The sequence below is a fragment of the Lucilia sericata genome, unplaced genomic scaffold (assembly GCF_015586225.1).
Source record: "Lucilia sericata isolate MDLA Ls3-8-SP2 unplaced genomic scaffold, ASM1558622v1 Contig001137F_arrow, whole genome shotgun sequence".
Taxonomy (NCBI): Eukaryota; Metazoa; Arthropoda; class Insecta; order Diptera; family Calliphoridae; genus Lucilia; species Lucilia sericata.
Window position 1 is genome coordinate 47,600 of NW_023995108.1, and position 27,779 is coordinate 75,378.

General features: G+C 33.2%; 1 protein-coding gene and 1 pseudogene across 1 annotated transcript; both read left to right on the top strand.

Moving 5' to 3' along the window:
• Positions 1–10,849: 10,849 nt before the first annotated feature.
• On the top strand, positions 10,850–11,954 carry LOC119610194 (the record flags this gene model as incomplete). The annotated part of the gene is given in 5 exon segments (XM_037965315.1): positions 10,850–11,057; positions 11,107–11,182; positions 11,295–11,414; positions 11,417–11,536; positions 11,539–11,954. Coding segments are annotated over 5 exon segments (940 nt in total), but the record flags the coding sequence as incomplete, so codon positions are not given.
• Positions 11,955–15,291: 3,337 nt separating this feature from the next.
• On the top strand, positions 15,292–16,042 carry LOC119610195 (annotated as a pseudogene).
• Positions 16,043–27,779: the final 11,737 nt, after the last annotated feature.

Here is a 27,779-nt window from a genome sequence, read left to right on the forward strand (position 1 = left end):
AGGCAAGTATTTACTACGCTCGCTTACTAATAACTTCTTAAATAAGTACTTACTAATAGGGATTTAAAAAGTTGTTTTCTTTACGAAAGTCATTATAGGAGTACTTAAAATAATAAAGATTGTATGAAGTAGTCCTTAAAAAATAAGGTGACTAAGTAAGTCATTACCGATTTTTTTCTGGGTTGTATATAAATTTCGATTTCCCAGGGTTTTTACTTCTCATATAATAAAATTAAAAAGAGTATGAGATGTGATACACTCTTGTCTAGTATATAAATACTCCTATAATGTTCGATAGACTAGTCTATAGAGGTTGAATTATAAAATAGACATGTTCATATACAACTCAATAGACTAGTCCATAGTCTACTCAATCAAGGTGTACATAGATGAAACCATATAAATATAATATTATATTATATAAAGCCAGCGAAATCTTTACTTACCCGGTAAGTAGGCAAGTAATATTGGAGCAAAGTGTAAGTACTTTCTTTTTGGGTAAATAATTAGTTATTTTTGTTTGGCGATGACCAGAAAATAACTGGTTACAATATGCTTACCCGACTTTTCCTGAACTGAACTAGAACTGAACTAGAACTGAACTAGAACTGAACTGAACTAGAACTGAACTAGAACTGAACTAGAACTGAACTAGAACTGAACTAGAACTGAACTAGAACTGAACTAGAACTGAACTAGAACTGAACTAGAACTGAACTAGAACTGAACTAGAACTGAACTAGAACTGAACTAGAACTGAACTAGAACTGAACTAGAACTGAACTAGAACTGAACTAGAACTGAACTAGAACTGAACTAGAACTGAACTAGAACTGAACTAGAACTGAACTAGAACTGAACTAGAACTGAACTAGAACTGAACTAGAACTGAACTAGAACTGAACTAGAACTGAACTAGAACTGAACTAGAACTGAACTAGAACTGAACTAGAACTGAACTAGAACTGAACTAGAACTGAACTAGAACTGAACTAGAACTGAACTAGAACTGAACTAAAACTGAACTAAAACTGAACTAGAACTGAACTAAAACTGAACTAGAATTGAACTAGAACCAGAAAGTGTAAGTACTTTCTTTTTGGGTAAATAACTACTTATTTTTGTTTGGCGATGACCAAAAAATAACTGGTTACAAATATGCTTACCCAACATTTCCGGATTTAAAACCGGCTTTACAGTTATTTTCTCTGTTTATTAGTCTATTCTATTTTCTGCTGCTCTATTAACAAGTTGTTTTATCGTGCTATTTGGAATAGTTTTTACACAAAGGTACAAATCAATATTTCTTTAAAAATCTTCTAATATCGACTACGTTTAAAATCATTAACTAATTCCTTATTAGACATACGCTCTATACATCTGGCTACATATCCTATCCAAAATGTATGAAATAACTACATTACCTACAATACTCATTACCAAAATTTGAAAATATTTTAGTGAGTAAGTGTGTGGTTTATGTAATATATGCATAAACGACACTATACATCATCAATAGACAATTTCATGGACTAGTTCCGAGATTACTCAATAGACTAGTTCCTAGACCAGTGAATAGACTAGTCAGCAGACAATAATAGCCCTTACACTCGTCAATATAATATTCCATAAACTAGCTAATAGACTAGTAAATAGAGTAATGAATAGACTAGAACATAGGCTATTTAATGAACTAGCCAGTTGTCAAGTCAATATAGTACTCAATTAAGTAGTCAGTAAGTCACTCCGTAGATAACCTAATATGCCTATTCCGAGACTACCCAATATAAAAGTCTGTAGATTAGTCCATAGACTAGTCTCTAGACTAGTTCCTAGACTACTCAATACACTAGTTCATAGACTAGTTAACAGTCTAGTCGAAGAGTAGTATATAGGCCATAGAATGGACAATAGACTAGTACTAGTCAATATACTTGACTACAGACTAATCCATAGACTTGTGAATAGACAAGTCAGTAGACTAGGCCATAGACAAGTTTATAGACTAATTCATCGTCCAGTCAAAAGATTAATCAAGAGACTGGTGAATAAACAAGTCAACAGCCTAGTCTGTAGACCAGTGGTGGCCAGCGAGAGAGTGCTTAAAACGCATATGTTGTAGTGAAAAAATAAAAGAGTACACAAATGAAAATACGTGTGATTTGCACTGAAACAAATTATTTGTTTGTATTTATTTTGTGTTATTCATATTTGTATTTGTATTTTAATGAATAACGGAAGGCATGTATTTATGCGATGATTTAAATATTATTGAATGTCTTGATGCATGCGTTCATGTATTTATGTATGTATGTGTTAATATATTGATGTCCATATGTGTTTATGTATGTAATGATGTATTTGTTAAAGTAAGTCCCTATTTCTCCAAAAAAAGGAAAAATTGCGGAACATATTTCTTTAAATAAAACCCCATCCTCAAATGGACGACCTTTTTTCGCCAATGCCAAAGCAATCGCGTATGTTGCTTTCGCATGACTATTTTCTGAAAAAGTCGTTCATTATAATAATTGCTTAATATTCCATTGTACTTTGCTTCGAAATCAGACTTTAATTTTGAAATCAATTGATTTCTCGCAATTCCGACTACTTCATGTAAATTGGAATGACAACTGTCATAATGACGCTTAAGTGTACTTGGATGAGTTTTTTTTTTTAACTTTTGACCACATACAATACACTCAGCTTCCTTAAATATATTTAAACAGAATAAAAAATCCTTCTCCCACTCAATATTCCACATATTTAGTAAAACCTGAAATAAACATTTATTTGTAACGGCTACTGAAAAATATTCGCCGTGTATCATAACATCAAGCGACATAGACCTTCTTTGTTGAATGCAGACAAGCAACTGAATAAACTTGTTTTTGTTTTGTGTTTACTTTGTGTTTTTACTCACAGTATTCGTATTGCGTATGTATTAGTGAGAATAACATAACTACCCCGGGGAAGTGTTTGGCCACCAACGCTGTAGACAAATCCATAGACTTGTCAAGAGACAAGTCTGTAGAACAGGCCATATACTCAATATATAAGATTTATCAATAGAGAAGTCCATGAACTATTCAAAAGACTAATCAATAGACTTGACAATAAAATAATCCAAATAAATACTAGTAAATATAATAACAGAAGACAAATAGAATTTAAACTTGAATATTTTCGAGATGATTTCAGTCATGTTATACATACTTATGTCTATATACACTCTAATTTAATTAAATGCAATACCCACTAATACTACCTATAAAATTATTGGTTTAACTATTACCACGAAAGAGATACATACACTCAAAAAAAAAGAATCAAGTAATCCAGAGTACGATTTCCTTAAACCTAGTACAAGGATCAGTTAAGTACGAAAAACCCTAAATTAAGACTTTTTAAAAATTTTTGATTTAATTTAATTTCAAATTCATACTTGTTCGTGACATAAGTTACATAAGATTTATTTTATAATTTAATCTCAAATGCGATTAATTTAAGCTCGATTCATATTTGATTTCAGAATTTAAAACATTGAGCAGAAAAATTAATTACTAACAGAACAAGTAATAGTGCTACATTCGGCCCTTCACCATAGTGTTAAATTTAAGATTTTTATACGCTACACCACTTTAGTGGGGAGGGTATATTGGGTTTGTTCGACCTATACCCACCTTAAAGTATACCAATCGGCTTAGAATCATTTTCTGAGTCGAATCTATTAAAAATGGTTAAAATCGGCCCATTATTTCACCTGGCCCCCATACAACAGAACCCCCCAAAAAGGGCCTTTGAGCACATAATTATGTTGAATGTACCTGTATCATAAAGATCGGGCATCATTTGACCCTAGCTCCCATACAAAGTCCCCTTCAGAAAATGACTTGAATGTCCAAAATTCACATATAAACACCAATATCGCGATGAATTTCAGCACAAATAAATATTATATAAATATAAATCTAATCACAAAATTGTATCGGGATAGGTCCATGTTGTCCCTTGCCCCCATATAAACCTTCTTTTATAAAATGATTTTTTTGTCCATAAATTGCTTAAAGGTATCGGAAACAAGGTTATTTTAAAGATAAATAATATATAGTAAAATATAATATATATTATGAAAAATAAATCACATTTAATATTCATAACTGGTGTAGGGTACAATATATATCGTACACAGACGGATAGACAGACCGACAGACGGACATCGCTTATTCGACTCTGCTATCTATAAGGATATATACCCTTCTCACGAAGTCCCCTTTTATGGGTTCCCACTTAATCCAGGCTCTACATAATTAATTTCATGTTTCTAGGCTCAATATTATAGAAATTTCAAAGAGTACCTTTTGTAGAACGAAAAAGTACCCAAAAGTCCCCTTTTATAGGTTCTTACATAGTCAAGGCCCTATATGCTAAATTTCATGTTTCTCGGTTCAATATTATAGAAAATTCAAAAAGTACCTTTTGTAAAACTAAAAATTACCAAAAAGTACTTTTCATTAAATGTATTTATACCCTACACCACTATAGTGGGGAGGGTATTATACGTTTGTGCTGATGTTTGTAACACACAAAAATATTGGTCCTATACCACCTTTAAGTATACCGATCGACTCAGAATCACATTTTGAGTTGATTAAGACATGTCCGTCCCGTCCGTCCGTCCGTCTGTCCGGCTGGCTGGCTGGCTGTCCATGTAAACCTTGTGCGCAAGGTACAGGCCGCAATTTTCAAGATAATTTGATGAAATTTGGACCAAGCATGTTTTTTGGTACAAGGACAACCGTACCTCCCGATTTGGGCTTTTTATGCCATAATTACGTCAAATATACTAATATCTCTCTAAAAATTGGCACAAATAAGTTTTATATAAGTATAAATGACACTGCAGATTTTCGTAATGATCGCCCCTTATTTGACCCTAGCCCCCATACAAACCCCCCTTCAAAAAATGTCTTAAACGTCTAAAATTGACTTGTAACCATTTGTATCGCAATGAAACTCAACATAATTAACTATTATTTAAAAATATATCCTTTTCCAAAATTTAATGAGGATCGGCTCATGTTTGACCTATATAAAGCCTCATTTAGAAAATTTGGTTTTTATCAATAAATTGCTTAAATACTTTGGAATTAAGGTAAAATTCAACATAAAAGTTTCTTTGTGAAAAATAAAATTTTTAAAATATACTCATGGTGTAGGGTGTTATATGGTCGGCCATGCCCGACTATACTTTCCTACTTGTTTTATTATGCATTTGTCCAATCAATCACGATGTGTAGTTATTTTAGGAACAAGTTTTAATTAATAAAATCATACTTAATTTTTAAGTACGTTTTAGCCTAAAGAAAAAATTAAGTTTGTGATTTTTCTTTGTGTACACATGTTTAATATTTCTAGAAGTGAAACTCATCTCTATTTTATTAATTTGATTTTAACAAATAAAACCAAAAATTAATTTCAAAATAAATTGATTTCTAATCTTTTATTAATTCAAAAGAACTGAATTATTGTGGTTTTGCTTTGCGGCTATATAAATAATTTACTATTAATTAATTTTAACAGAATTCCAGTACATTCCTAGCAATAAAATCATTGCAATTTAATATCGAGTGAATTTATTAGAAAAAAATTGTTTTAAAAATTGATGTGAATTTTAATACACAAATTTAGTATAAGTTTTTCAACATTTCTTAATTTTTTATACCCTACACCACTTTAATGGGGAGGGTATATTGGATTTGTGCTGATGTTTGTAACATACAAAAATATTCGTCCTAGACCGTCCGTCCGTCCGTCTGGCTGGCTGTCCATGTAAACCTTGTGCGCAAGGTACAGGTCGCAATTTTCATGATAATTGGATGAAATTTGGCATGCACGTTTTATTTGACCTAAGGACGAAGCCTATTGAAAATGGTTAAAATCGGTCCATTATTTCACCTAGCCCCCATAGAACAGAACCCCCCCGAAAAGGGCTTCTGAGCTCATAAATGTTAAATATGTTAAATATACAGATATATCGACAAAATACGGCCACAACTAAGTTTTATAGAAGTCTTGATAACCCTGCAAATTTCATAAAGATCCCATAAAAAGTCCCCTTCAGAAAATTACTTGAATGTCCCAAATTAACTTATAAACACAAATATCGCGATTGAAATTCAGCCACAATAAAATATTATGTAAATATAAATATATTCACAAAATTTATCGGGCTTGATCCATATTTGCCCTAGCCCCCATATAAAGCCTCTTTCAGAAAATTAGTTTTTCATCCATAAATTGCTTTTAAATGTATCGGAACAAGGGAATATTGAAGATAAATGCGATATTTTGAAAAATAAATCACATTTAATATTCATAACTGATGTAGGGTAACATATGGTCGGCCACGCCCCGACTATACTTTCTTACTTGTTTATTTTTTTATTGATATTCTTTTGGTATTAAATCTATTTAACTAAAAGCCGAATTGAGTATTTTTATAAAATTTTTTTTGAAATTTACTTGTACATATTATGTACATATACATACATACATACATACATACACACATATATAATGAAAGTATTGATAAAATGTTAACCCAGTAAGTGGTTTGCAAAAAATTCTTGATCATGCATTGACTAGCGTTGAATTTTAATTAATTAAATGTCATTTTATTGTTATTGTGGCTTGGTTAACTTTTCAGTTCTACGAATACCAGACAAGCTTTTTTTAAAGGTTTCAATTGTTTGCTGGGTTTTATACTATACAATGCATGAATATGTATACATTTTATAAAAAAGTTTGCACAAAAAAAAACAAATTTTTAGTTCGATATACGTTGATTGCTGTTTTCAACATACAATCGTAAGTTTTTGTATAATAGGTTTCAACATATTGTTAGGAGTAAAAAAATTAGACTCCAAAAGGATGAAAAAATTTCCACAAAATTTACATCTCATTTCAAAACATTCAGTTTAAAGAAAAAATCGAACACTAATTTGTGTATTTTAGCACAGTGGACCTGTTAAACAGAAGGATCTAGAGATCCTAATATTCAAATTGAAATGGCCAATACCTTAGTGTCGGTTGTCCTAATTCAGCGGAAACCACCCAGATGTCAAGGATCCACAAAAGGCGTTAGAAGAAAAAATTAACGAGAGTTGTACAATAAAAGTTGGATCTCAAAAGAAAACGTTAATGTTACATACAGCTCGATCAAGCTTGATTATATCGATTACAAAGACAATTCATCTAAATGGATAAGGAACCATATCCTCACTTTTCTTACCAAAGTCTTTCGACTTTAATACGTATAGTACCCAATTTCCCTGATCAAGATGTTTACCCAAATTTTTATATTGAAATTTTTTGGGTTAACTCTAATATATTTGTACATACATTGTGCATATTCGAATGTACGAGATTATTTTTTATAGATTTTTTATACATTTTTATTTATTCTTTAAATTCTGTGGTGACTAGTTTTTTTACTATTAAAGTAAATCTTTAAAATTTGTAATAAAAGTCATCTAAATATTAAAAATACATACATATATGTCTATGTTGAATTTCTAGATTGGGTTCAAAAGTTATGTTTGATATTTTATTCTTTCAAAACAATTGTAAATTTAAACAACATTAAACAAATTGATACTAAATATTGAATTAAATTTAACCAAAAGTGTAACAAGAAGCGTGGTGGAACGCCAGAAACTTCCATACAACTATTTATTTATCAATAAAAGTTTTTCTGTTTTTTCTTAAAGAAGATGCCTAAGACACATTTAACATCTGATCTGAAACTCATATAAAAATATGTGTTTTTATTAATAAACAACATATTTTTTTTCTGGTCGACCACAAAACACATAAACTGTCTAAGAAATAAAAACTAAAACATTAACACCATTTTATGTCGCTTTATTATCATTTCATTTAATTTATTTAAGTTTTGTTTGTTTATTTTATGTTTCTTGTTTTTTATGTTTGTTGCTGTTGTTGTTCTTGTTGCTGTTATGGCTGTTTTGTTTTAACAAGGTCATAAGTTATTTAAAAACAACTTGAGAACATGTTACAAGAATAATTTCACTTTTATGTGGATTTCTTTGTCTAACTGTTTGCAGACGTGTGGTGGGTCATGGGGGGACCGGAAGTACGAAGGAGGAGGGGGGGGGGGGCAATAGGGACGGAGAGGGGGAAAGAAAGAGGGGCCAAGAGGGCAGAGAACGCAGAGCAGGGGGAGAAGAAACGGAAAGGGGCGGAAGAGCGTAACACTAGCGAGCGAGCGAGCGAGCGAGCGAGCGAGCGAGCGAGCGAGCGAGCTATGCGAGCGAGCGAGCAGAGAGCGAGCGAGCGAGGAGCGAGCGAGCGAGCGAGCGAGCGAGCGAGCGAGCGAGCGAGGCGAGCGAGCGAGGAGCGAGCGAGCGAGCGAGCGCGCGAGCGAGCGAGCGAGGGAGCTAGCGAGCGAGCGAGCGAGCGAGCGAGCGAGCGAGCGAGCGAGGAGCGAGCGAGCGAGCGAGGCGAGCGCAGCGAGCGAGCGAGTAGCGAGCGAGCGAGCGAGCGAGCGAGCACGAGCGAGCGAGCGAGCGAGCGAGCGAGCGAAAGGAGCTAGCGAGCAGCGAGCGAGCGACGAGCGAGCGAGGAGCGAGCGAGCGAGCGAGCAGAGAGCGAGCGAGCGAGCGAGCGAGCGAGCGAGCGAGCGAGCGAGCGAGCGAGCGAGCGAGCGAGCGAGCGACGAGCGAGCGAGCGAGCGAGCGAGCGAGCGAGCGAGCGAGCAGCGAGCGAGCGAGGAGCGAGCTAGCGAGGAGCGAGCGAGCGAGCGAGCGAGCGAGCGAGCGAGCGAGCGAGCGAGCGAGCGAGCGAGCGAGCGAGCGAGCGAGCGAGAGAAGCGAGCGGAGCGAAGCGATCGAGCGCGCGAGCTAGAGAACGAACGAACGAACGGAACGAACGAACGAACGAACGAACGAACTAAGAACGAAACGAACGAAGACCAACGAACGAACGAACGAACGAACGAACGAACGAACGACGAACGACGAACGAACGAGAACGAAACGAAAGAACGAACGAAACGAAGAACGAAGAACGAAACGAACGAACGAACGAACGAACGAAGAACGAACGAACGAACGAAACGAACGAACGAACGAACGAACGAACTAACGAACGAACGAACTAACGAACGAACGAACGAACGAACGAACGAACGAACGAAACGAACGAACTAACGAACGAACGAACGAACGAACGAACGAACAACGAACGAACGAACGAACGAAAAACGAACGAACGAACGAACGAACGAACGAACGAACGAACGAAAGAACAAGAACGAACTAACGAACGAAACGAACGAACGAAAGAACGAACGAACGAACGAACGAACGAACGAACAACTAAGAACGAACGAACGAACGAACTAACGAACGAACGAACGAACGAACAACGAACTAACGAACGAACTAACGAACGAACGAACGAACGAACGAACTAACAACTAATAAACTAAACTAACTAAACTAACTAAACTAACTAACAACTAACTAACTAACTAAACTAACTAACTAACTAACTAACTAACTAACAATAATAACTAACTAACTAACTAACCGAACTAACTAACAACTAACTACTCACTAACTAACTAACTAAAGCTAAATTGCTACAGAAATACGAAACGTCAAGGTTATACAGGCGACAAAATTTTGAAAAATTCGAACCCCTGGGACCAAGTTCTACTTTTCTAAGGCATTGCGCCAAAAGTTGAATTCAAATCTCAAATTTGTCCCTATCACATCTGGGATTTGAGATTATCGTGTCCTGAAGTATGAAAACAGACGCTTTTTGAGACGTTATACAGCGCCAAGACAACTGAAGGTATCTTGAAGAAGAAAGAAGACAGAAGCCGACATAATATACTTTCAGATAAGATACATTTTACAAATAAAGTTATATTGGCGCTGTTTTACACCGACTCAAAAAGGGCCAAATATGTTGTTTTTAAAACTTCAGGACACGATATCTGAAATGCCAGACATGTAGAAATGTTATACTTTGGTCTCTGGATATTTTCCGACTATGGCAACTCATACACAATTGTAAGTAAGTGCTTTACACTGATACTAGTTCCACCAACTTTATGCGAATCCCATGAAAAAAAAAGAAAACAACAAAACTAAAACAACTTTAACTTTAAGAAGCTTTAATACTTTTAAAACTGACACACAAACAAAAATCTTTAATTACATTTTCTACAACTGGGCAAATTAAATGGAAACAACAGAAAAAAAAGAGAAAGATTTGTTAGACAACTTAAATCCAACCAGAACAACAAACTATTCGAACAAAGTCAGTCACACAATTGCAGCAGTTACACGCAAAACTTTGCCAACAACGGAAGTGAAATTTAATCAAAAATTATGTTTGCCAAACAAAAAATATCAAATGGATAAAATTAAATTAATTTTGCAAAAGGAGAGAGCTACGAGACACTAATAGCAAATAAAAACCCGAATCAGGAGGAAAAAATTAAAATAATCCAAAAAATACTAATGCAACAAAAATGAGGCATTTAGAGTGGTTACTGCAACTTTGCTTTATGTGGCATGTTATGAAAATAATCAAAACTCATGGCGAGTCGATGTCAAAAGAAACTATATTTCAATTACAAAAATATCCTGCTGTGAATAGAACTGATGATGATGAGGATGATGGCGAAAGCAATGTTATTAAAAATATTCCAAAATATGTTACGACAATGAAGCACAAACTACATACAGCAGTGGCAGCAATAACTCTGTTGAATTATTAAATATTTTTAAAACTATTTTACAACAATTACACAAAGTGAATGTGAACAAATTGAGAGGAAGGAAGTGCAACGACGAGCAACCAAAGGTGACTTCCAGCCCAGAGAGGAAGAGCAGCCCGAAAGTCGATATGAAACATTTAATATATTGCAACAATTGAAATTGGATGAACAGAAACAAAAGTGGCAACAGCAGCAGCTGGAAAAACAACAGCAATTAAAATTACACTTGCAACAGCAGCAGAATGCATTGAAATTGCAACAAATAATGCAGCATCTCGATGCTGAAAGTCTAGGCAAGGCGGGCAAAAAGAAAAAGAAGAAGAAAAGAAAAAGAAGAAAAACGCAAGAAGCGTAAGAAAAAACCCAAAGATAAGAAAAGAAACGCAAGAAAAGAAACATCAAACATCCCTGCTGGCTCATCCTGCTCACATACTCTACGCTAGTCCCACACAAAAGCCTCAACATTATTATCACGACCATTATGATGATGACCATGATCAACACGTAACAACCACAACGAAAAAACCTTATTTACATCATCCTCTGGTGCCGATAAAAAAAATCAAATACATTCTACGTAAAAACACCATATTTAAGAAAAAGAAAAAGAATATCTCAATCACTTGAAACATGTCCTCTATCCGTTTGTCAAATTCATTGCATTCTTTACCATCATCAATCCTTTCACACTGGCCGTCTTTCTCTTTTCGCTCATATCACCGGTAGTTTTGGTTTCCTTGGTTTCATCGGTTTAAGTTTCCTCATCAAGCCCGCTCTGCACTTGCTGTTCGGTGTCAAGCCAACAGTGAATACAATTAAACGTCAAAAATTACAGCAACTACGGAAAAGACAACGTTTGCGTGATAGCCGTCGTCCCATAACGATACATAAGCACTACTATCAACAGAAACCAATAGCACCACCACACTCACATCATCGTCATCATTCACCACCACCTGCAAAACCAAAAGGTCCTCCTCCACCTCATCAGCATTATTCTCATCGCCTTGGAAATCGTCATCATCATCATCCACGACAAATAAAAACATTTAATCCACTATTGCCTCATGTAAAAGAGAAATTAAAAAGGACACACACTTCGTACCAGATTTCAAAGGATACAAAGAGCCATTCGAATTGATTTAAGGAGCACGTGTATTTAAGAGCATTAGTGTAGCATTTAGAGTATTAATATTATTACATTCTTTTTTATCGTGTGTTTTTTATCATTGTTGTAAAATATTTTCTTTTCTCTGTTTATTATTTTATATAGTTGTAGATTTAATAAAAAATACTAAAAAATTAATAAATTATGCCTTTTTGTTGCAAAATAGCTTTCAAAAAAGAAATCAGTTTTGATTAAAAATAATTACAATTTTGTTTAATCCTAATCTAGTGGTAGGATGTGAGAGGACTAATAGCGCAAATCTTAATAGTATATAAATTCTAGAACTGAACTAGAACTGAACTAGAACTGAACTAGAACTGAACTAGAACTGAACTAGAACTGAACTAGAACTGAACTAGAACTGAACTAGAACTGAACTAGAACTGAACTAGAACTGAACTAGAACTGAACTAGAACTGAACTAGAACTGAACTAGAACTGAACTAGAACTGAACTAGAACTGAACTAGAACTGAACTAGAACTGAACTAGAACTGAACTAGAACTGAACTAGAACTGAACTAGAACTGAACTAGAACTGAACTAGAACTGAACTAGAACTGAACTAGAACTGAACTAGAACTGAACTAGAACTGAACTAGAACTGAACTAGAACTGAACTAGAACTGAACTAGAACTGAACTAGAACTGAACTAGAACTGAACTTGTACTGAACTTGAACTGAACTTGAACTGAACTAGAACTGAACTAGAACTGAACTAGAACTGAACTAGAACTGAACTAGAACTGAACTAGAACTGAACTAGAACTGAACTAGAACTGAACTAGAACTGAACTAGAACTGAACTAGAACTGAACTAGAACTGAACTAGAACTGAACTAGAACTGAACTAGAACTGAACTAGAACTGAACTAGAACTGAACTAGAACTGAACTAGAACTGAACTAGAACTGAACTAGAACTGAACTAGAACTGAACTAGAACTGAACTAGAACTGAACTAGAACTGAACTAGAACTGAACTAGAACTGAACTAAACTGAACTAGAACTGAACTAGAACTGAACTAGAACTGAACTAGAACTGAACTAGAACTGAACTAGAACTGAACTAGAACTGAACTAGAACTAAACTAGAACTGAACTAGAACTGAACTAGAACTGAACTAGAACTGAACTAGAACTGAACTAGAACTGAACTAGAACTGAACTAGAACTGAACTAGACTGAACTAGAACTGAACTAGAACTGAACTAGAACTGAACTAGAACTGAACTAGAACTGAACTAGAACTGAACTAGAACTGAACTAGAACTGAACTAGAACTGAACTAGAACTGAACTAGAACTGAACTAGAACTGAACTAGAACTGAACTAGAACTGAACTAAACTGAACTAGAACTGAACTAGAACTGAACTAGAACTGAACTAGAACTGAACTAGAACTGAACTAGAACTGAACTAGAACTGAACTAGAACTGAACTAGAACTGAACTAGAACTGAACTAGAACTGAACTAGAACTGAACTAGAACTGAACTAGAACTGAACTAGAACTGAACTAGAACTGAACTAGAACTGAACTAGAACTGAACTAGAACTGAACTAGAACTGAACTAGAACTGAACTAGAACTGAACTAGAACTGAACTAGAACTGAACTAGAACTGAACTAGAACTGAACTAGAACTGAAACTAGAACTGAACTAGAACTGAACTAGAACTGAACTAGAACTGAACTAGAACTGATAAACTGAACTAGAACTGAACTAGAACTGAACTAGAACTGAACTAGAACTGACTAGACTGAACTAGAAACTGAACTAGAACTGAACTAAGAACTGAACTAGAACTGAACTGGAACTGAACTAGAACTGAACTAGAACTGAACTAGAACTGAACTAGAACTGAACTAGAACTAGAACTAGAACTGAACTAGAGCTGAACTAGAAACTGAAACTAGAACTGAACTAGAATGAAACTGAACTAGAACTGAACTAGAAACTGAACTAGACTGAACATAAAACTGAACTAGAACTGAACTAGAACTGAACTAGAACTGAAACTAGAACTGAACTAGAACTGAACTAGAACTGAACTAGAACTGAACTAGAACTGAACTAGAACTGAACTAGAACTGAACTAGAAACTGAACTAGAACTGAACTAGAAGAATAGAACTGAACTAGAACGAACTAGAACTGAACTAGAACTGAACTAGAACTGAACTAGAACTGAAACTAGAACTGAACTAGAACTGAACTAGAACTGAACTAGAACTGAACTAGAACTGAACTAGAACTGAACTAGAACTGAACTAGAACTGAACTAGAACTGAACTAGAACTGAACTAGAACTGAACTAGAACTGAACTAGAACTGAACTAGAACTGAACTAGAACTGAACTAGAACTGAACTAGAACTGAACTAGAACTGAACTAGAACTTGAACTAGAACTGAACTAGAACTGAACTAGAACTGAACTAGAACTGAACTAGAACTGAACTAGAACTGAACTAGAACTGAACTAGAACTGAACTAGAACTGAACTAGAACTGAACTAGAACTGAACTAGAACTGAACTAGAACTGAACTAGAACACAACTAGAACTGAACTAGAACTGAACTAGAACTGAACTAGAACACAACTAGAACTGAACTAGAACTGAACTAGAACTGAACTAGAACTGAACTAGAACTGAACTAGAACTGAACTAGAACTGAACTAGAACTGAACTAGAACTGAACTAGAACTGAACTAGAACTGAACTAGAACTGAACTAGAACTGAACTAGAACTGAACTAGAACTGAACTAGAACTGAACTAGAACTGAACTAGAACTGAACTAGAAACTGAAACTAGAACTGAACTAGAACTGAACTAGAACTGAACTAGAACTGACTAGAACTGAACTAGAACTGAACTAGAACTGAACTAGAACTGAACTAGAACTGAACTAGAACTGAACTAGAACTGAACTAGAACTGAACTAGAACTGAACTAGAACTGAACTAGAACTGAACTAGAACTGACAGAACTGAACTAAACTGAACGTGGTTTTTGGAAGCTCTATTTTGGAAAATATATCCTAGATTCACAGGGAACTGTAAAATGTTCTCATGGTTTAATTATGTTAAAGGAACACTCTAATATACAAATACAAAGTAATTTCTGAAATTATTTATTCACAATTCCGTGTTCTTTATCCCATAACGTTTCAATTATCAATATCCAAATTATTGTTAACAACTTATTTGTTTTTATAAAAATTTGTCAAAATTTTTTAACAAAAAATCTAAATACATAAAATATATATAAAAATAAAATAATTGAAAATATAAAAGAACTATTTATATAACATAACATTATAAGAATATGTTGTCATTTCGAAGAATTTTACAAAAATTACATCACATCTTTCAAGATCACTATCCATGCATATGGTTCATTTCTATCTTACAATCGTGATAGTGGGCTTTCTTCACTTTGAGCTTAAGCAGAATAATAAAGATTTGATCTATTGGAAAAATCTTGTACAATTCTGTTATCATGAATTGGAAACAATTTGCCATAATGTTGATAATCTTAGTGATTATGTTAAAAATCATATTTGTGGGTATCATTATAATGTCGAACACACATACGGTACATTGGTATGATGAATTGACCCAACTGGAGGTGAAGAAACGTTATGCCGATTTTCTTTTATTACGTCTTATAGCCGATATTGATAAGATTGAAGCAAAATATTTGCGCAATAATAAGACGAGTGATATTATAACTTTGAAAAGTTTCATTTTGGCTCATGAAAATATGAAGAAAAGTGTAGAGAACTTTCGTAAAGATGCACGCAAACTTATGACACCCAATGAAGTAGAGATAACACTGCCGATTGAAGAGGTCTATGGGGTTTTAGAGAATGAGATGCTTTACGTAAGAAGATCAAGATTTTGTAATATGGATATAGATACCAATGAGGGTTTAATTAAGAAATTAGTAATCCTTGAAAGTTGTTTAAATTTAAGGATTTTAATTCATTTGTAATTTTAAATTGTTTTGCGTTTTAATGGATATTAAAAAGAAATAGTAAGGGATATTATTAATAAAACTCATAAAAAGACTATTATTATAAAAGATTCGCCAGTTATTTTATATAAAACTAATGAAATAACTTCAAAGTTTTCATTATTTTTTATAGTTATTAAAAACTACTCATAACATCCTTCACTTCACATTCTCCTCAGACATCTTTGTGATGCTCAATAAAATTTTATATTAGTTTTTATTTCTTTCGAGGTCAATTTGATCAAACAAACAAAAAACATAAAAAAACGAACCGGAAGTAAATACAATGAATTTCTTATGGTCTTGTGTTTTAAAATTTGTCAAAATCATATATCCGGTTTAGCCAAAGGAAAGACCAACAATATACAAGTACTGGTGAACAATAATAAACTGTAGTACTAAGAACACATTTTTGAGATGTAACAAACAATTGCAACAAAAAAAGCAAACAAATTCCAATAACAACAACATGTTGTACAAACTAAGCATGAAATACTGTGTAACCAAAAATGTATACCTTCGGGAAAGGCGAACATTTGGTACCAACGATAGAAGCCAAGCAGAAAAGTGATTATAAATACATAGTCGTCGTATAGGATCTCTAATGGTTTGACTTTATCCCGAATATATCAATGACTATTAACACTGACCATCTGGTTAGATTAAATAGTTTAAGAAAGTTCATTTCCAAACTTACAGAAAGAGACATTTTTTTGACCGATTTAACATACGGGCCCAAAGTTTTCCCTTCTAAACTATAACCTGTAACATTTTTGCCAACATTGTAGAAATATTTTCTAAATAAACATTGTTTTTTCCTCCGTGTATATGTGTGTGTGTGTTTGTGTGTCTATATCTAAAACAAACACCTGGGTAATACAATCATTCTTTCTAACAATGTTAGGACATCTTAAATAAGCATCACCACACAGACATTTTCTAAAAACAATGTACTGGAAAATTTACCAAAAAATTTTGAGAGACAAAAAAACATAGCTATAGTATCCCAGCAAAAACTTGGTAATGTCTTGTATTTGCATAACTACTTACTTTTCAATGAGTACTAAATACCGACTGCATTACTTTTACGTACTCTAATAACGACATACATTTAGTACATTTATCTGTGTTTTGACGTACAAAGAAATAAGTAAGTAGTGAGTAAAATGCTATTAAGTAGTGAAAGTGGCTTTTTAGCTTTTTTAACTCATTAGTTTTCAATATAAGTTTTTGCTGGGTTGTAGAACAAAGTAGGCTACCATCCCAGAACGAAGAAACATGAAAAATAAACAAAATTTTAAGGTCTAAGATTTCTATTTAACTTCAACAGTGACATGTGTTTGATAGTGAAGTACAGAAAAGAATAAATAAAAGATTTTTTTAAAACTAAAAAATAGTATGCAAATTAAGTTGCTTTATAGTTTAGAGCTTTAAAGAGCCGGAAGAGGAACTTCGATATTTAGTTTTTTTGGAAATCAAAAGACGAAGTTAATTTATTGAAAGAAGTATAGAGATGAAACTAATTTTAAATGTCACTCAAGACAATCTCCACTCTCTTGTCAACTACAATTGGCACTAACTAACTAACTAACTACTAACTAACTACTAACTAACTAACTAACTACTAACTAACTAACTAACTAACTAACTCTAACTAACTAACTAACTACTAACTAACTAACTACTAACTAACTAACTAACTAACTAACTAACTAACTAACTAACTACTAACTAACTAACTAACTAACTAACTAACTAACTAACTAACTAACTAACTAACTAACTAACTAACTACTAACTAACTAACTAACTAACTAACTAACTAACTAACTAACTAACTAACTAACTAACTAACTAACTAACTAACTAACTAACTAACTAACTAACTAACTAACTAACTAACTAACTAACTAACTAACTAACTAACTAACTAACTAACTAACTAACTAACTAACTAACTAACTAACTAACTAACTAACTAACTAACTAACTAACTAACTAACTAACTAACTAACTAACTACTAACTAACTAACTAACTAACTAACTAACTAACTAACTAACTAACTAACTAACTAACTAACTAACTAACTAACTAACTAACTAACTAACTAACTAACTAACTAACTAACTAACTAACTAACTAACTAACTAACTAACTAACTAACTAACTAACTAACTAACTAACTAACGAACTAACTAACTAACTAACTACTAACTAACTAACTAACTAACTAACTAACTAACTAACTAACTAACTAACTAACTAACTAACTAACTAACTAACTAACTAACTAACTAACTAACTAACTAACTAACTAACTAACTAACTAACTAACTAACTAACTAACTAACTAACTAACCTACTAACTAACTAACTAACTAACTAACTAACTAACTAACTAACTAACTAACTAACTAACTAACTAACTAACTACTAACTAACTAACTAACTAACTAACTAACTAACGAACTAACCTAACTAACTAACTAACTAACTAACTAACTAACTACTAACTAACTAAAACTAACTAACTAACTAACTAACTAACTAACTAACTAACTAACTAACTAACTAACTAACTAACTAACTAACTAACTAACTAACTAACTAACTAACTAACTAACTAACTAACTAACTAACTAACTAACTAACTAACTAACTAACTAACTAACTAACTAACTAACTAACTAACTAACTAACTAACTAACTAACTAACTAACTAACTAACTAACTAACTAACTAACTAACTAACTAACTAACTAACTAACTAACTAACTAACTAACCTAACTAACTAACTAACTAACTAACTAACTAACTAACTAACTAACTAACTAACTAACTAAACTAACTAACTAACTAAACTAACTAACTAACTAACTAACCTTAACTAACTAACTAACTAACTAACTAACTAACTAACTAACTAACTAACTAACTAACTAACTAACTAAACTAACTAACTAGCTAACTAACTAACTAACTAACTAACTAACTAACTAACTAACTAACTAACTAACTAACTAACTAACTAACTAACTAACTAACTACACTAACTAACTAACTACTAACTAACTAACTAACTAAACTACCTATTTAACTAACTACTAACTAACTAACTGAACTATACTCTAGTCGACTCTAGTCATCTTTTTTTACTAGAAAGCTTTAAATGGGTCAACTAGGCTTGACTATAGTCGAATAGAATTTTCTCTAATAGACTTTCCTAGAGAGTTCGCTTAAAAGTGAACTAGAATTCCTTAAGCGTCGACAATAATTATCCAGATAATCATCTAGTGTTGATTATAGTTGCTAAAGTGTCAACTGGAGTTGCCAAGTGTGGCCGCTAGAGTTGCCAAGAGTGTCGGCTAAAGCCGTGTTGACTAGATAATCAACTTTAGCTGCCAAGAGAGTCAACTAGAAATGGCTCAAGAGGCGAATATAGTTTCTTTATACAATTATAGTCTTTAGTCCACTATGAAATCAATTCTATCTAGTCATATATTCTGTTAAATCTTAGACAAATCTAGTCGCCTCACCAAATTACTTTAGTCTCTACTCTCTAAGCAAGTCTGTTTAAATCTCTAGGTGGCTCTGAATTACTAATAATCCCATCACTGAACTTTTTTTTGTTAAATCTGTTTAACTCCAGACGGCTTTTTAGACAACTCAAAAGAATCTTCAGGCAGCTAGTTTAAAGTGTAAAACTTGTAATACCAACTAAGCCTAAAAATGTTTAAAGATAACTTCTTAAGAACAATATTTTCAAATTGAATAATATCAAAAATTAAAATAATTTCAATAGTGTCCCAAAAGAATATTACAACAAATACACATCAATATATAAGTCTACAACAATATTCAATCAAAAACATATTGTATACAACTAAAAGTACATATGTATATTTATTTACAACTACTTTTACATAGCAACAAACACATAAATATGTCTTTTCAAAAATTCTTTAGACATTTTATTTTCTCATCTTCTTTTACAAAAATTTTGTTCATACGAGTGTATCAATATATATATTTTTTTAAATATTTATATATTTATTTATTTCTTTTACTCCATAAATATCTTAAGAAATACAGTAAATTTCCAATGGCACAAACAAACATATGAATTATTGTTATTCATACATGTGTGAGTATCAAACATAGACATTCATACATATGTATATGTTCATGTGTATGTAGGAATATAAAATACTAAATCTGATTTAAATGGAAATATGCATAAAACGATACACATCAGCTAGAGGCGTTGAATCAAACATAAACATATGAAATATTTTCTGAATATTTTTGTTTTTTTTGCTTTTTTATTCAATATTTTCTTACCTTTTTTTTTTTTTTGATATGATCCTTTATGTTTTTGGCGTTATGATTTTTAATACCATATGGAAATTTATATAAACATATTTGTGTATGTAAATAGAAATGTTTTTATGTATTGGTTATGGGTATTAGAATTTTGAATACCTTAAAGTAGGAATTTAATACTTAAAGACAGTTAATCGACTAGATTTGACTAGAACGTCAAATAGAATTGACAAAAATAGAATATAAAGTATTAAATTAATCCCAAAATAGGCTTGATTTGAGTTCAATTTGTACTTGATTTTAGAATTCCGAACATTTCAGCCAAAAAAATTAATTACAAAAAAAATAGTTGAATTACATTTGAATTACAAATGAGAATTACATGTTAGGATGCGAGTGAATGTATTTTTGATTTAAGTAAGAAATGGGATTGAATTAAGTGAGAAATACGATTTTAGTAATCCGATTAACAAGATTTCAAGTATAACTTGATAAAAAATTTATATTCCTATTTAGTTAAAGTCATTTTCCTACCGATTTGTTTCATTAATCTCGATCTATAATCATTTTAGAAATGAGTAATTAATTGTTTTAGGTAATAAAACCATTCTTTAAATTTTAGATACGTTTTAGGCTAAAGTTAAGAACAATAAAGTTAAATTTAGTACAGGATTTTTTCTTTCTGTGTACAGTGTCAATTAAGGTATCGACTAAATCTGACGAGAGAGTCGACTGCAGTTGAGAAGAGTGTCGTGTCGAAATGAATACACTTGACAAGAGAGTTAACTAGTGTTGAATATAGAGTCGTCTAGAGCAGACTAAAGAGTTGGCTAGACTAGATATGACTACACAGTCTACCATAGTAGTCTAGACAGTTAACTAGAAATGACATAAGAATGGACTAGAGTTTAATTGGGAGTTTACTATAGTTGACTAGAGCTGGCTAAAAAGTCGACTAGTATTTAATAGATAGACCACTAAAGTTGATTAAGAATCGAGAGCGAAAAAATGTTCAAGAGAGTCGAATAGAATTTTCAATAAAGTCGAATATAGTTTACTAGAGTGTCGACCAGAGTTAGTTTAAGAGTGATAATCAACTAGTGTTGACCTAAATGTAGAATATAGTTAGTTATAGAGTTGAGAGAAAAGATTTGACTAGAGCCGAGTATAGTTGACCATAGACTTGATGAGATAGTCGACTAGATACTCTCTAGTAGAGAGGTGCCAGAAGATATCTAGAAAGTGGATCAGAGGGTCGAGTACCGTTGTCTATATAGTGGAGTGTTGAGTCTAGTTCGAGAGTTATGTAGATAGTCAACAAAAGTAGTCAAGAGAGTTGACTAGAGGTTCGACTATAGTATTCTATAGAAAGTCCACTAAATAAACTAGAGATTCGACCAGAATTGACTAGACTGTAGACAAAAGTTTACAAGGGTTGACTGAAAGGTCGACTAGTGGTGAATAGAGAGCCGATTAGAGTTGACTACTGAGTTTAGTTGCTTTGACTAGAGTTTCTTAAAGAGACCACTAGAGACTCTCTAGTAGAGATATGCCAAAAGATACCTAGAAAGTAGAGAGTTGTGTAGATAGTCAACAAAAGTAGTCAAGAGAGTTAACTAGAGGTTCGACTATAGTGTTCTATAGAAAGTCCACTAAATAGACTAGAGACTTGACCAGAATTGAATAGACTGTAGACAAAAGTTTACAAGGGTTGACTGAATAGTCGACTAGTGGTGAATAGAGAGCCGATTAGAGTTGACTACTGAGTTTAGTTGCTTTGACTAGAGTTTCTTAAAGAGTCGACTAAAGACTCTCTAGTAGAGAGATGCAAAAAGATACCTAGAAAGTAGAGAGTTGTATAGATAGACAACAAAAATAGTCAAGAGAGTTGACTAGAGGTTCAACTATTGTGTTCTATAGAAAGTCCACTAAATAGACTAGAGACTCGACCAGAATTGACTAGACAAAAGTTTACAAGGGTTGACTGAATAGTCGACTAGTGGTAAATAGAGAGCCGATTAGAGTTGACTACCGAGTTCAGTTGTTTTGACTCGGAAGTCGATTAAAGAGTCGTCTATATATGAAAAGACAGACAACTAGAGTTGGAGTTGATAAAAGTAGTTAAGTAGAGAGTTGACTAGATGTTCGACTGGAATTGGCTAGAGCTGACGAGAACAAAATGAAGTGTCGTCTAGAGTTGACTAGGAAGTCGATTAAAGAGTTATCTATATATGAAAAGACAGACGACTATAGTTGGAGTTGATAAAAGTAGTTAAGTAGAGAGTTGACTAGATGTTCGACTCTAGTCGTCTAAAGTTGACAAGGAAGTCGAGTAGCATTAAAATGAGAGTAGACTAGTAGCAGAGAGTAGAGAGGTAGACTAAGAAGTCAACTAAAATTAACAGAGTTTTGACTAGGTTCTCTATGGCTAAATAGTCGACTGGAGTTAAATAGAAAATCGGTTAGAGTAGACTAGAGAGTCAACTAAATTTAGTTAAAAAGAATTGACTATATAATCGAATAGACTAGACAGAGAGCGGATAAAAGTGTCAACTAGATTTGTGACTAAAGAACCAACTTGAATAGAGTAAGAGCTAGTCGTATATAAGGAAACCAACAGCCGTTGTCTATTTCTCCTAAAATTCTACTTGATTATTCTGTGTACGTATGTAATTGTTCTATATAAATTTTTTTAATACCAAATCTATATGTGTATGGAAAATCTAAAAATTTGTTTATAACAAGTGTGTTTAAATTGCAATAAAGAAATATGTTGTTGTATAAAAATACAATCAAAACTAGAAGACAGAGAAAAATAAAAATAAAAAATCTAAATAAAATAAAACACAAAATTGAAATCAAATTCACAATAATAAAATAAATACTTGTACATTCAACCAAAAAAAAACTAAAGATGGACGGACAAATAGATAGACATACACACAGTTTATATACAATTTGGTTTTTCTATTTTCAATGTTCCCTTAAAATAACCATAAGATTTATAACCATAAAAATGGGTGTTTGTAAGAAAGACAAAAAAAGTTATATAAAAAAAAAAAATAATAAATACAATAAACGAAAATAAGAAGTAGAATGAAAAAAGAACAGGAATTTGCCTCAAAGGGGAGTAAACATTTTTTTTGTTGATTTCCTGTTGACTAAATAAAGGAAACTAAAGTTGTTGGTAGAGAAATAAGTAAAACATTTGCCAGGCCACATAAGGTTTAATAAGTTATTGACTTAAAAGTATAAAAAAGAAAAAACTAAAAAGAAAATTGTAAAAAAAATAAATTCTGAAGAAAATAGTACAAAAATTTTAAAATAAAATGAATCGGATTAAGGGACATAAGGAAAGTCTAAAGAGATTTTAATATTCAAGTTGTTAAACAAGTGGAAATAACATTTCCTTGGTAATTCATAAATAAAGAGAAGAAAAAAGAAATAATTAAACCAGTTTAAAGCTGTTGGATTTCAAGGTAAAACTAAGTTTTATAATTTAATGAAAAACAGTACAGTAGTACTTAGTACTTTGACTTGAATAAACTTAAATGGAAATGTATGTCAAATGGAATTTTACTTTTACTTAAGTTTATAATTTCTTGAAAATTAAGTTTTGTATTACTTTTCTATTTACCGGTATAGTAGATTACAGAGACGATTAGTGTTGACTTAAGAGTCGCCTAGAAAAACGACTACAGTTGAATATAGAATAGACTTAAGTCAAGCCGAGGGAAGTCGATAAAAGAGTCAATAAAAAATCGACTAGTTAGTTTATTGGTGCTGATTAGATAGTAGACTATATATAGTTTTGTAAAGTGTCGACTAGACTTTAAAAAATGTTGAGTAGAGCCGACCCGAATAGAATAATGAATCGTCTAGAGTTGACTAGGAAGTCGAGCAGCATTGAAAAGAGAGTCTAATAGAGAAGACTAAGAAGTCAACTATAAGTTAACAGATACTCGACTAGGCTGGACTGGAGTTAAATAGAAAATCGGTAAGAGTAGACTAGAGTTGACTAGTGAGTCAACTAGCCTTGACAGAGAGCGATTAAAGAGTTGACTAGAGAACCAACTTGAAAAAGCAAGATGTCATGGTTTCTATTAAAACTCAAATGTTTTAAAATTATTTATATAAGGAAACCAACATCCGTTGCCTATTTCTCCTTAAATCCTACTTGATTATTCTGAGTTGACTACGGTTGATTATAGAATCAACTTAAGTAAAACAGGTAGTTGAATAGAGATCTGTAGTGGTCTAGAGTTATTAGAGATTCCACAAGAGTTGCATAGAGAGTTGACTACAGTTGTTAAATGTTAACCCGGTAGAGAGTCAACTAAAATTGACTAAAGAGTCGACTAAAGAATCGACTAAAGTTGACTGAAGAGTCGACTAAAGATATATTTAGCTGACCAGAGAGTCAACTAGAGTTCACTAGGAAGTAGACTAGAGTTAACTAGAGGGTAGGATAGAGTTGAGTAGATTAAAGTTTCCAACGGTTTAGTAGAAAATCGACTTAAGTTGGCTAAAATGTTTACTACAAAATCGACTAGAGAATCGAATCAAGGTTTGACGACTATTATATGATTATATGGTTGACTAGGGGTCGACTAGAGTTGTATAGAGAGTAGACGAGAGTTAACTAGATATAGTCCAGAGTTAAGTACTGAATAGAATAGAGATTCCACAAGTAGATAGTGGACTAGAGTTTACTAGAATGTTGACTTACGAGTTGACCAAAGAGTTGAACTTAAGTATTAATACAAATTTAAAGAAGAGTGAACTAGAGAGACTTAAACAGAGAGCCGAGTAGAGATGACTAGAGAATCGGCTAGAGTTGACTAAAAGGTTGACCAGATACGACTTGAGAATCGCCTCTAGAGTTGTCGACTATAGTCCTTCTCCCGACTGACGATAGAGACGACAGGATGGGTGACTAGATAGACGACTTGTGTTGACTACAAAATAGACTAGAGTTGTGTGTAGAATCGGCTGAAGTTGTCTAGAGAGTCGACTGCAGTTACCTACAGTTTCAACTAGAGTAGACTATAAAGTTGGAGTCGGCCAGATAATCAACTATAGGGTGGTCGACTGGAGTTGTCTAGAGAGTTGATTATAGTGGAGCAGAGTTTTCTAGAACACACACACCAAAGAGCTGACATGAGAATCGATACAAATTTAAAGAAAAATGAGCTAGAGAGACTTGAACAGAGAGCCGAGTAGAGATGACTAGAGAATCGGCTAGAGTTTGACTAAAAAGTTGACCAGATACGACTTGAGAATCGCCTCTAGGGTTGTCGACTATAGTCGGGAGAAGTTGACGATAGAGACGACTAAATTTGATAGGATGGGTGACTACAAAATCGACTAGAGTTGTGTGTAGAATCGGCTGGAATTGTCTAGAGAGTCGACTGCAATTGCCTACAGTTGAGTACAGATGACTAGAGAATCGGCTAGAGTTGACTAAAAAGTTGACCAGAGACAACTAGAGAATCGTCTGTAGGCTATAGAGACTATATTCGAGAGAAGGTGACGATAGAGACGACTAAATTTGACAGGATGGGTGACTAGATAGTCGACTTGTGTTGTTTACAAAATCGACTAGAGTTATGTGTAGAATCGGTTGAAGTTGTCTAGAGAGTCGACGGCAGTTACCTACAGTTTCAACTAGAGTAGACTAGAAAGTTGGAGTCGGCCAGATAATCAACTATAGGGTTGTCAACTGGAGTTATCTAGAGAGTTGATTATAGTGGAGCAGAGTTTTCTATAGAGTCGAATAGATTTGTGTAAATTGTTGACTAGAGAGCCGACTAAAGTTGTCCAGGTGTTTACTAACAAGTCGACTAGAGAATGGTTGTCGAATGGAGTTACCTAGATAATCGGTTAGATTTCAATAGATGATTAACTAGAGAATCGCCTAGATGGTAGAATAGAGATTCCACAAGTGTTGAGTCGACTAGAGTCGACTAGAAAGAAAGTTGACTAAAGAATCGATATAAATTTAAAAGACTTGTATACAGAGCCGATTCAACTTGATTTGCCAACTATAGTTGACTAGATAGTCGACTAGAGGGTCAACTAGTTTACTAGTGAGTTAACTAGAATCGACTATAGCGACTGAAGTCAACTAGAATTCAATAGAGAGTCGAATTCGCCTAGAGAATCGACTCTAGGGTTGTCGACTGGAGTTGTCTAACTAGATACCCCTAAAATGTCTAGAGAAGCGAATCTAGGGTTATCGACTATAGTCGGCTGGAATTTTTTTAGAGAGTTAATTATAGTGGAACGGAGTTGTCTAGAGAGTCGAATAGATTTGACTAAATTGTTGACTAGAGAGTTGTCTAAAGTGTTTACTAACAAGTCGACTAGGGAATGGTTGTCGAATGGAGTTGCCTAGAGAATAGGTTAGTTGATTAACTAGAGAGTCGTCTAGATGGTAGAATAGAGATTCAACAAGTGTTGAGTCGACTAGAATGTTGTCTTAAATTGACCAAAGAATCGATATAAATTTAAAAGAGAGTGGACTAGAGCTGATAACAGAGAATACCACGTGACTTGTATACAGGGCCAAGTAATGTTTGACTAGAGGATCGACTAGAGTTGACAAGAGATTCAACTTGATTTGTCAACTAGAGTTAACTAGATAGCCGACTATAGGGTCAACTAGTTTACAAGTGAGTTAACTAGAATCGACTATAGTCGATTGAAGTCAACTAGAATTCAATAGAGAGTCGGATTCGCCTAGTGAAGCGACTCTATGGTTATACTGGAGTTGTCTAACTAGAGGCCACTAAAGTATCTAGAGAAGCGAATCTAGGGTTATCGACTATATTCGGCTGGAGTTGTCTAAAGAATACGATAGATCTCATTAGATGGTACACCAGAGAGTCGACTAGATTTGTGCTAGAGAGTAGACTAGATTCGCATTGAGAGTTCACTAGAGTGTTGACTATAATTATATAAAAAGTAGACTACAGTTGACTAAAGTTTCCCCATGAGAATTGACTAGAGTGTCGACTATAATTGTATAGTGGATCGTCTAGAGTTGACTTAATTGAACATACATATTTAAAATTTATTTAATTTTACTTCTTTAAAGATTTATAGCCTTTCATTACACACACAAAGTAAATAGAAAAAATTCAGAAAAAAAGTTAATTAAAAAATTTTGAAGTTCATAAAAATGTTTTGCACTTTTAATGATGTCATAAAATAAATGTTGTCTTTGTTCTATACATTAGATTTCATTCCTACAATAATAATAATACTTCTTATTCAAGTCTCTAAGCAATTATTCTACAAGTACCGCACAATTAAGATTTAAAAACTCAAGTAGTATGCAACAGCAATAACAAAAACAAAGAAACAGGAAAAAAATAAATAAAATACACAAAAAACAAAAGCACATTGTGGCATAAACCAAATAAATGTACATAAAAAGAGATCCTGGC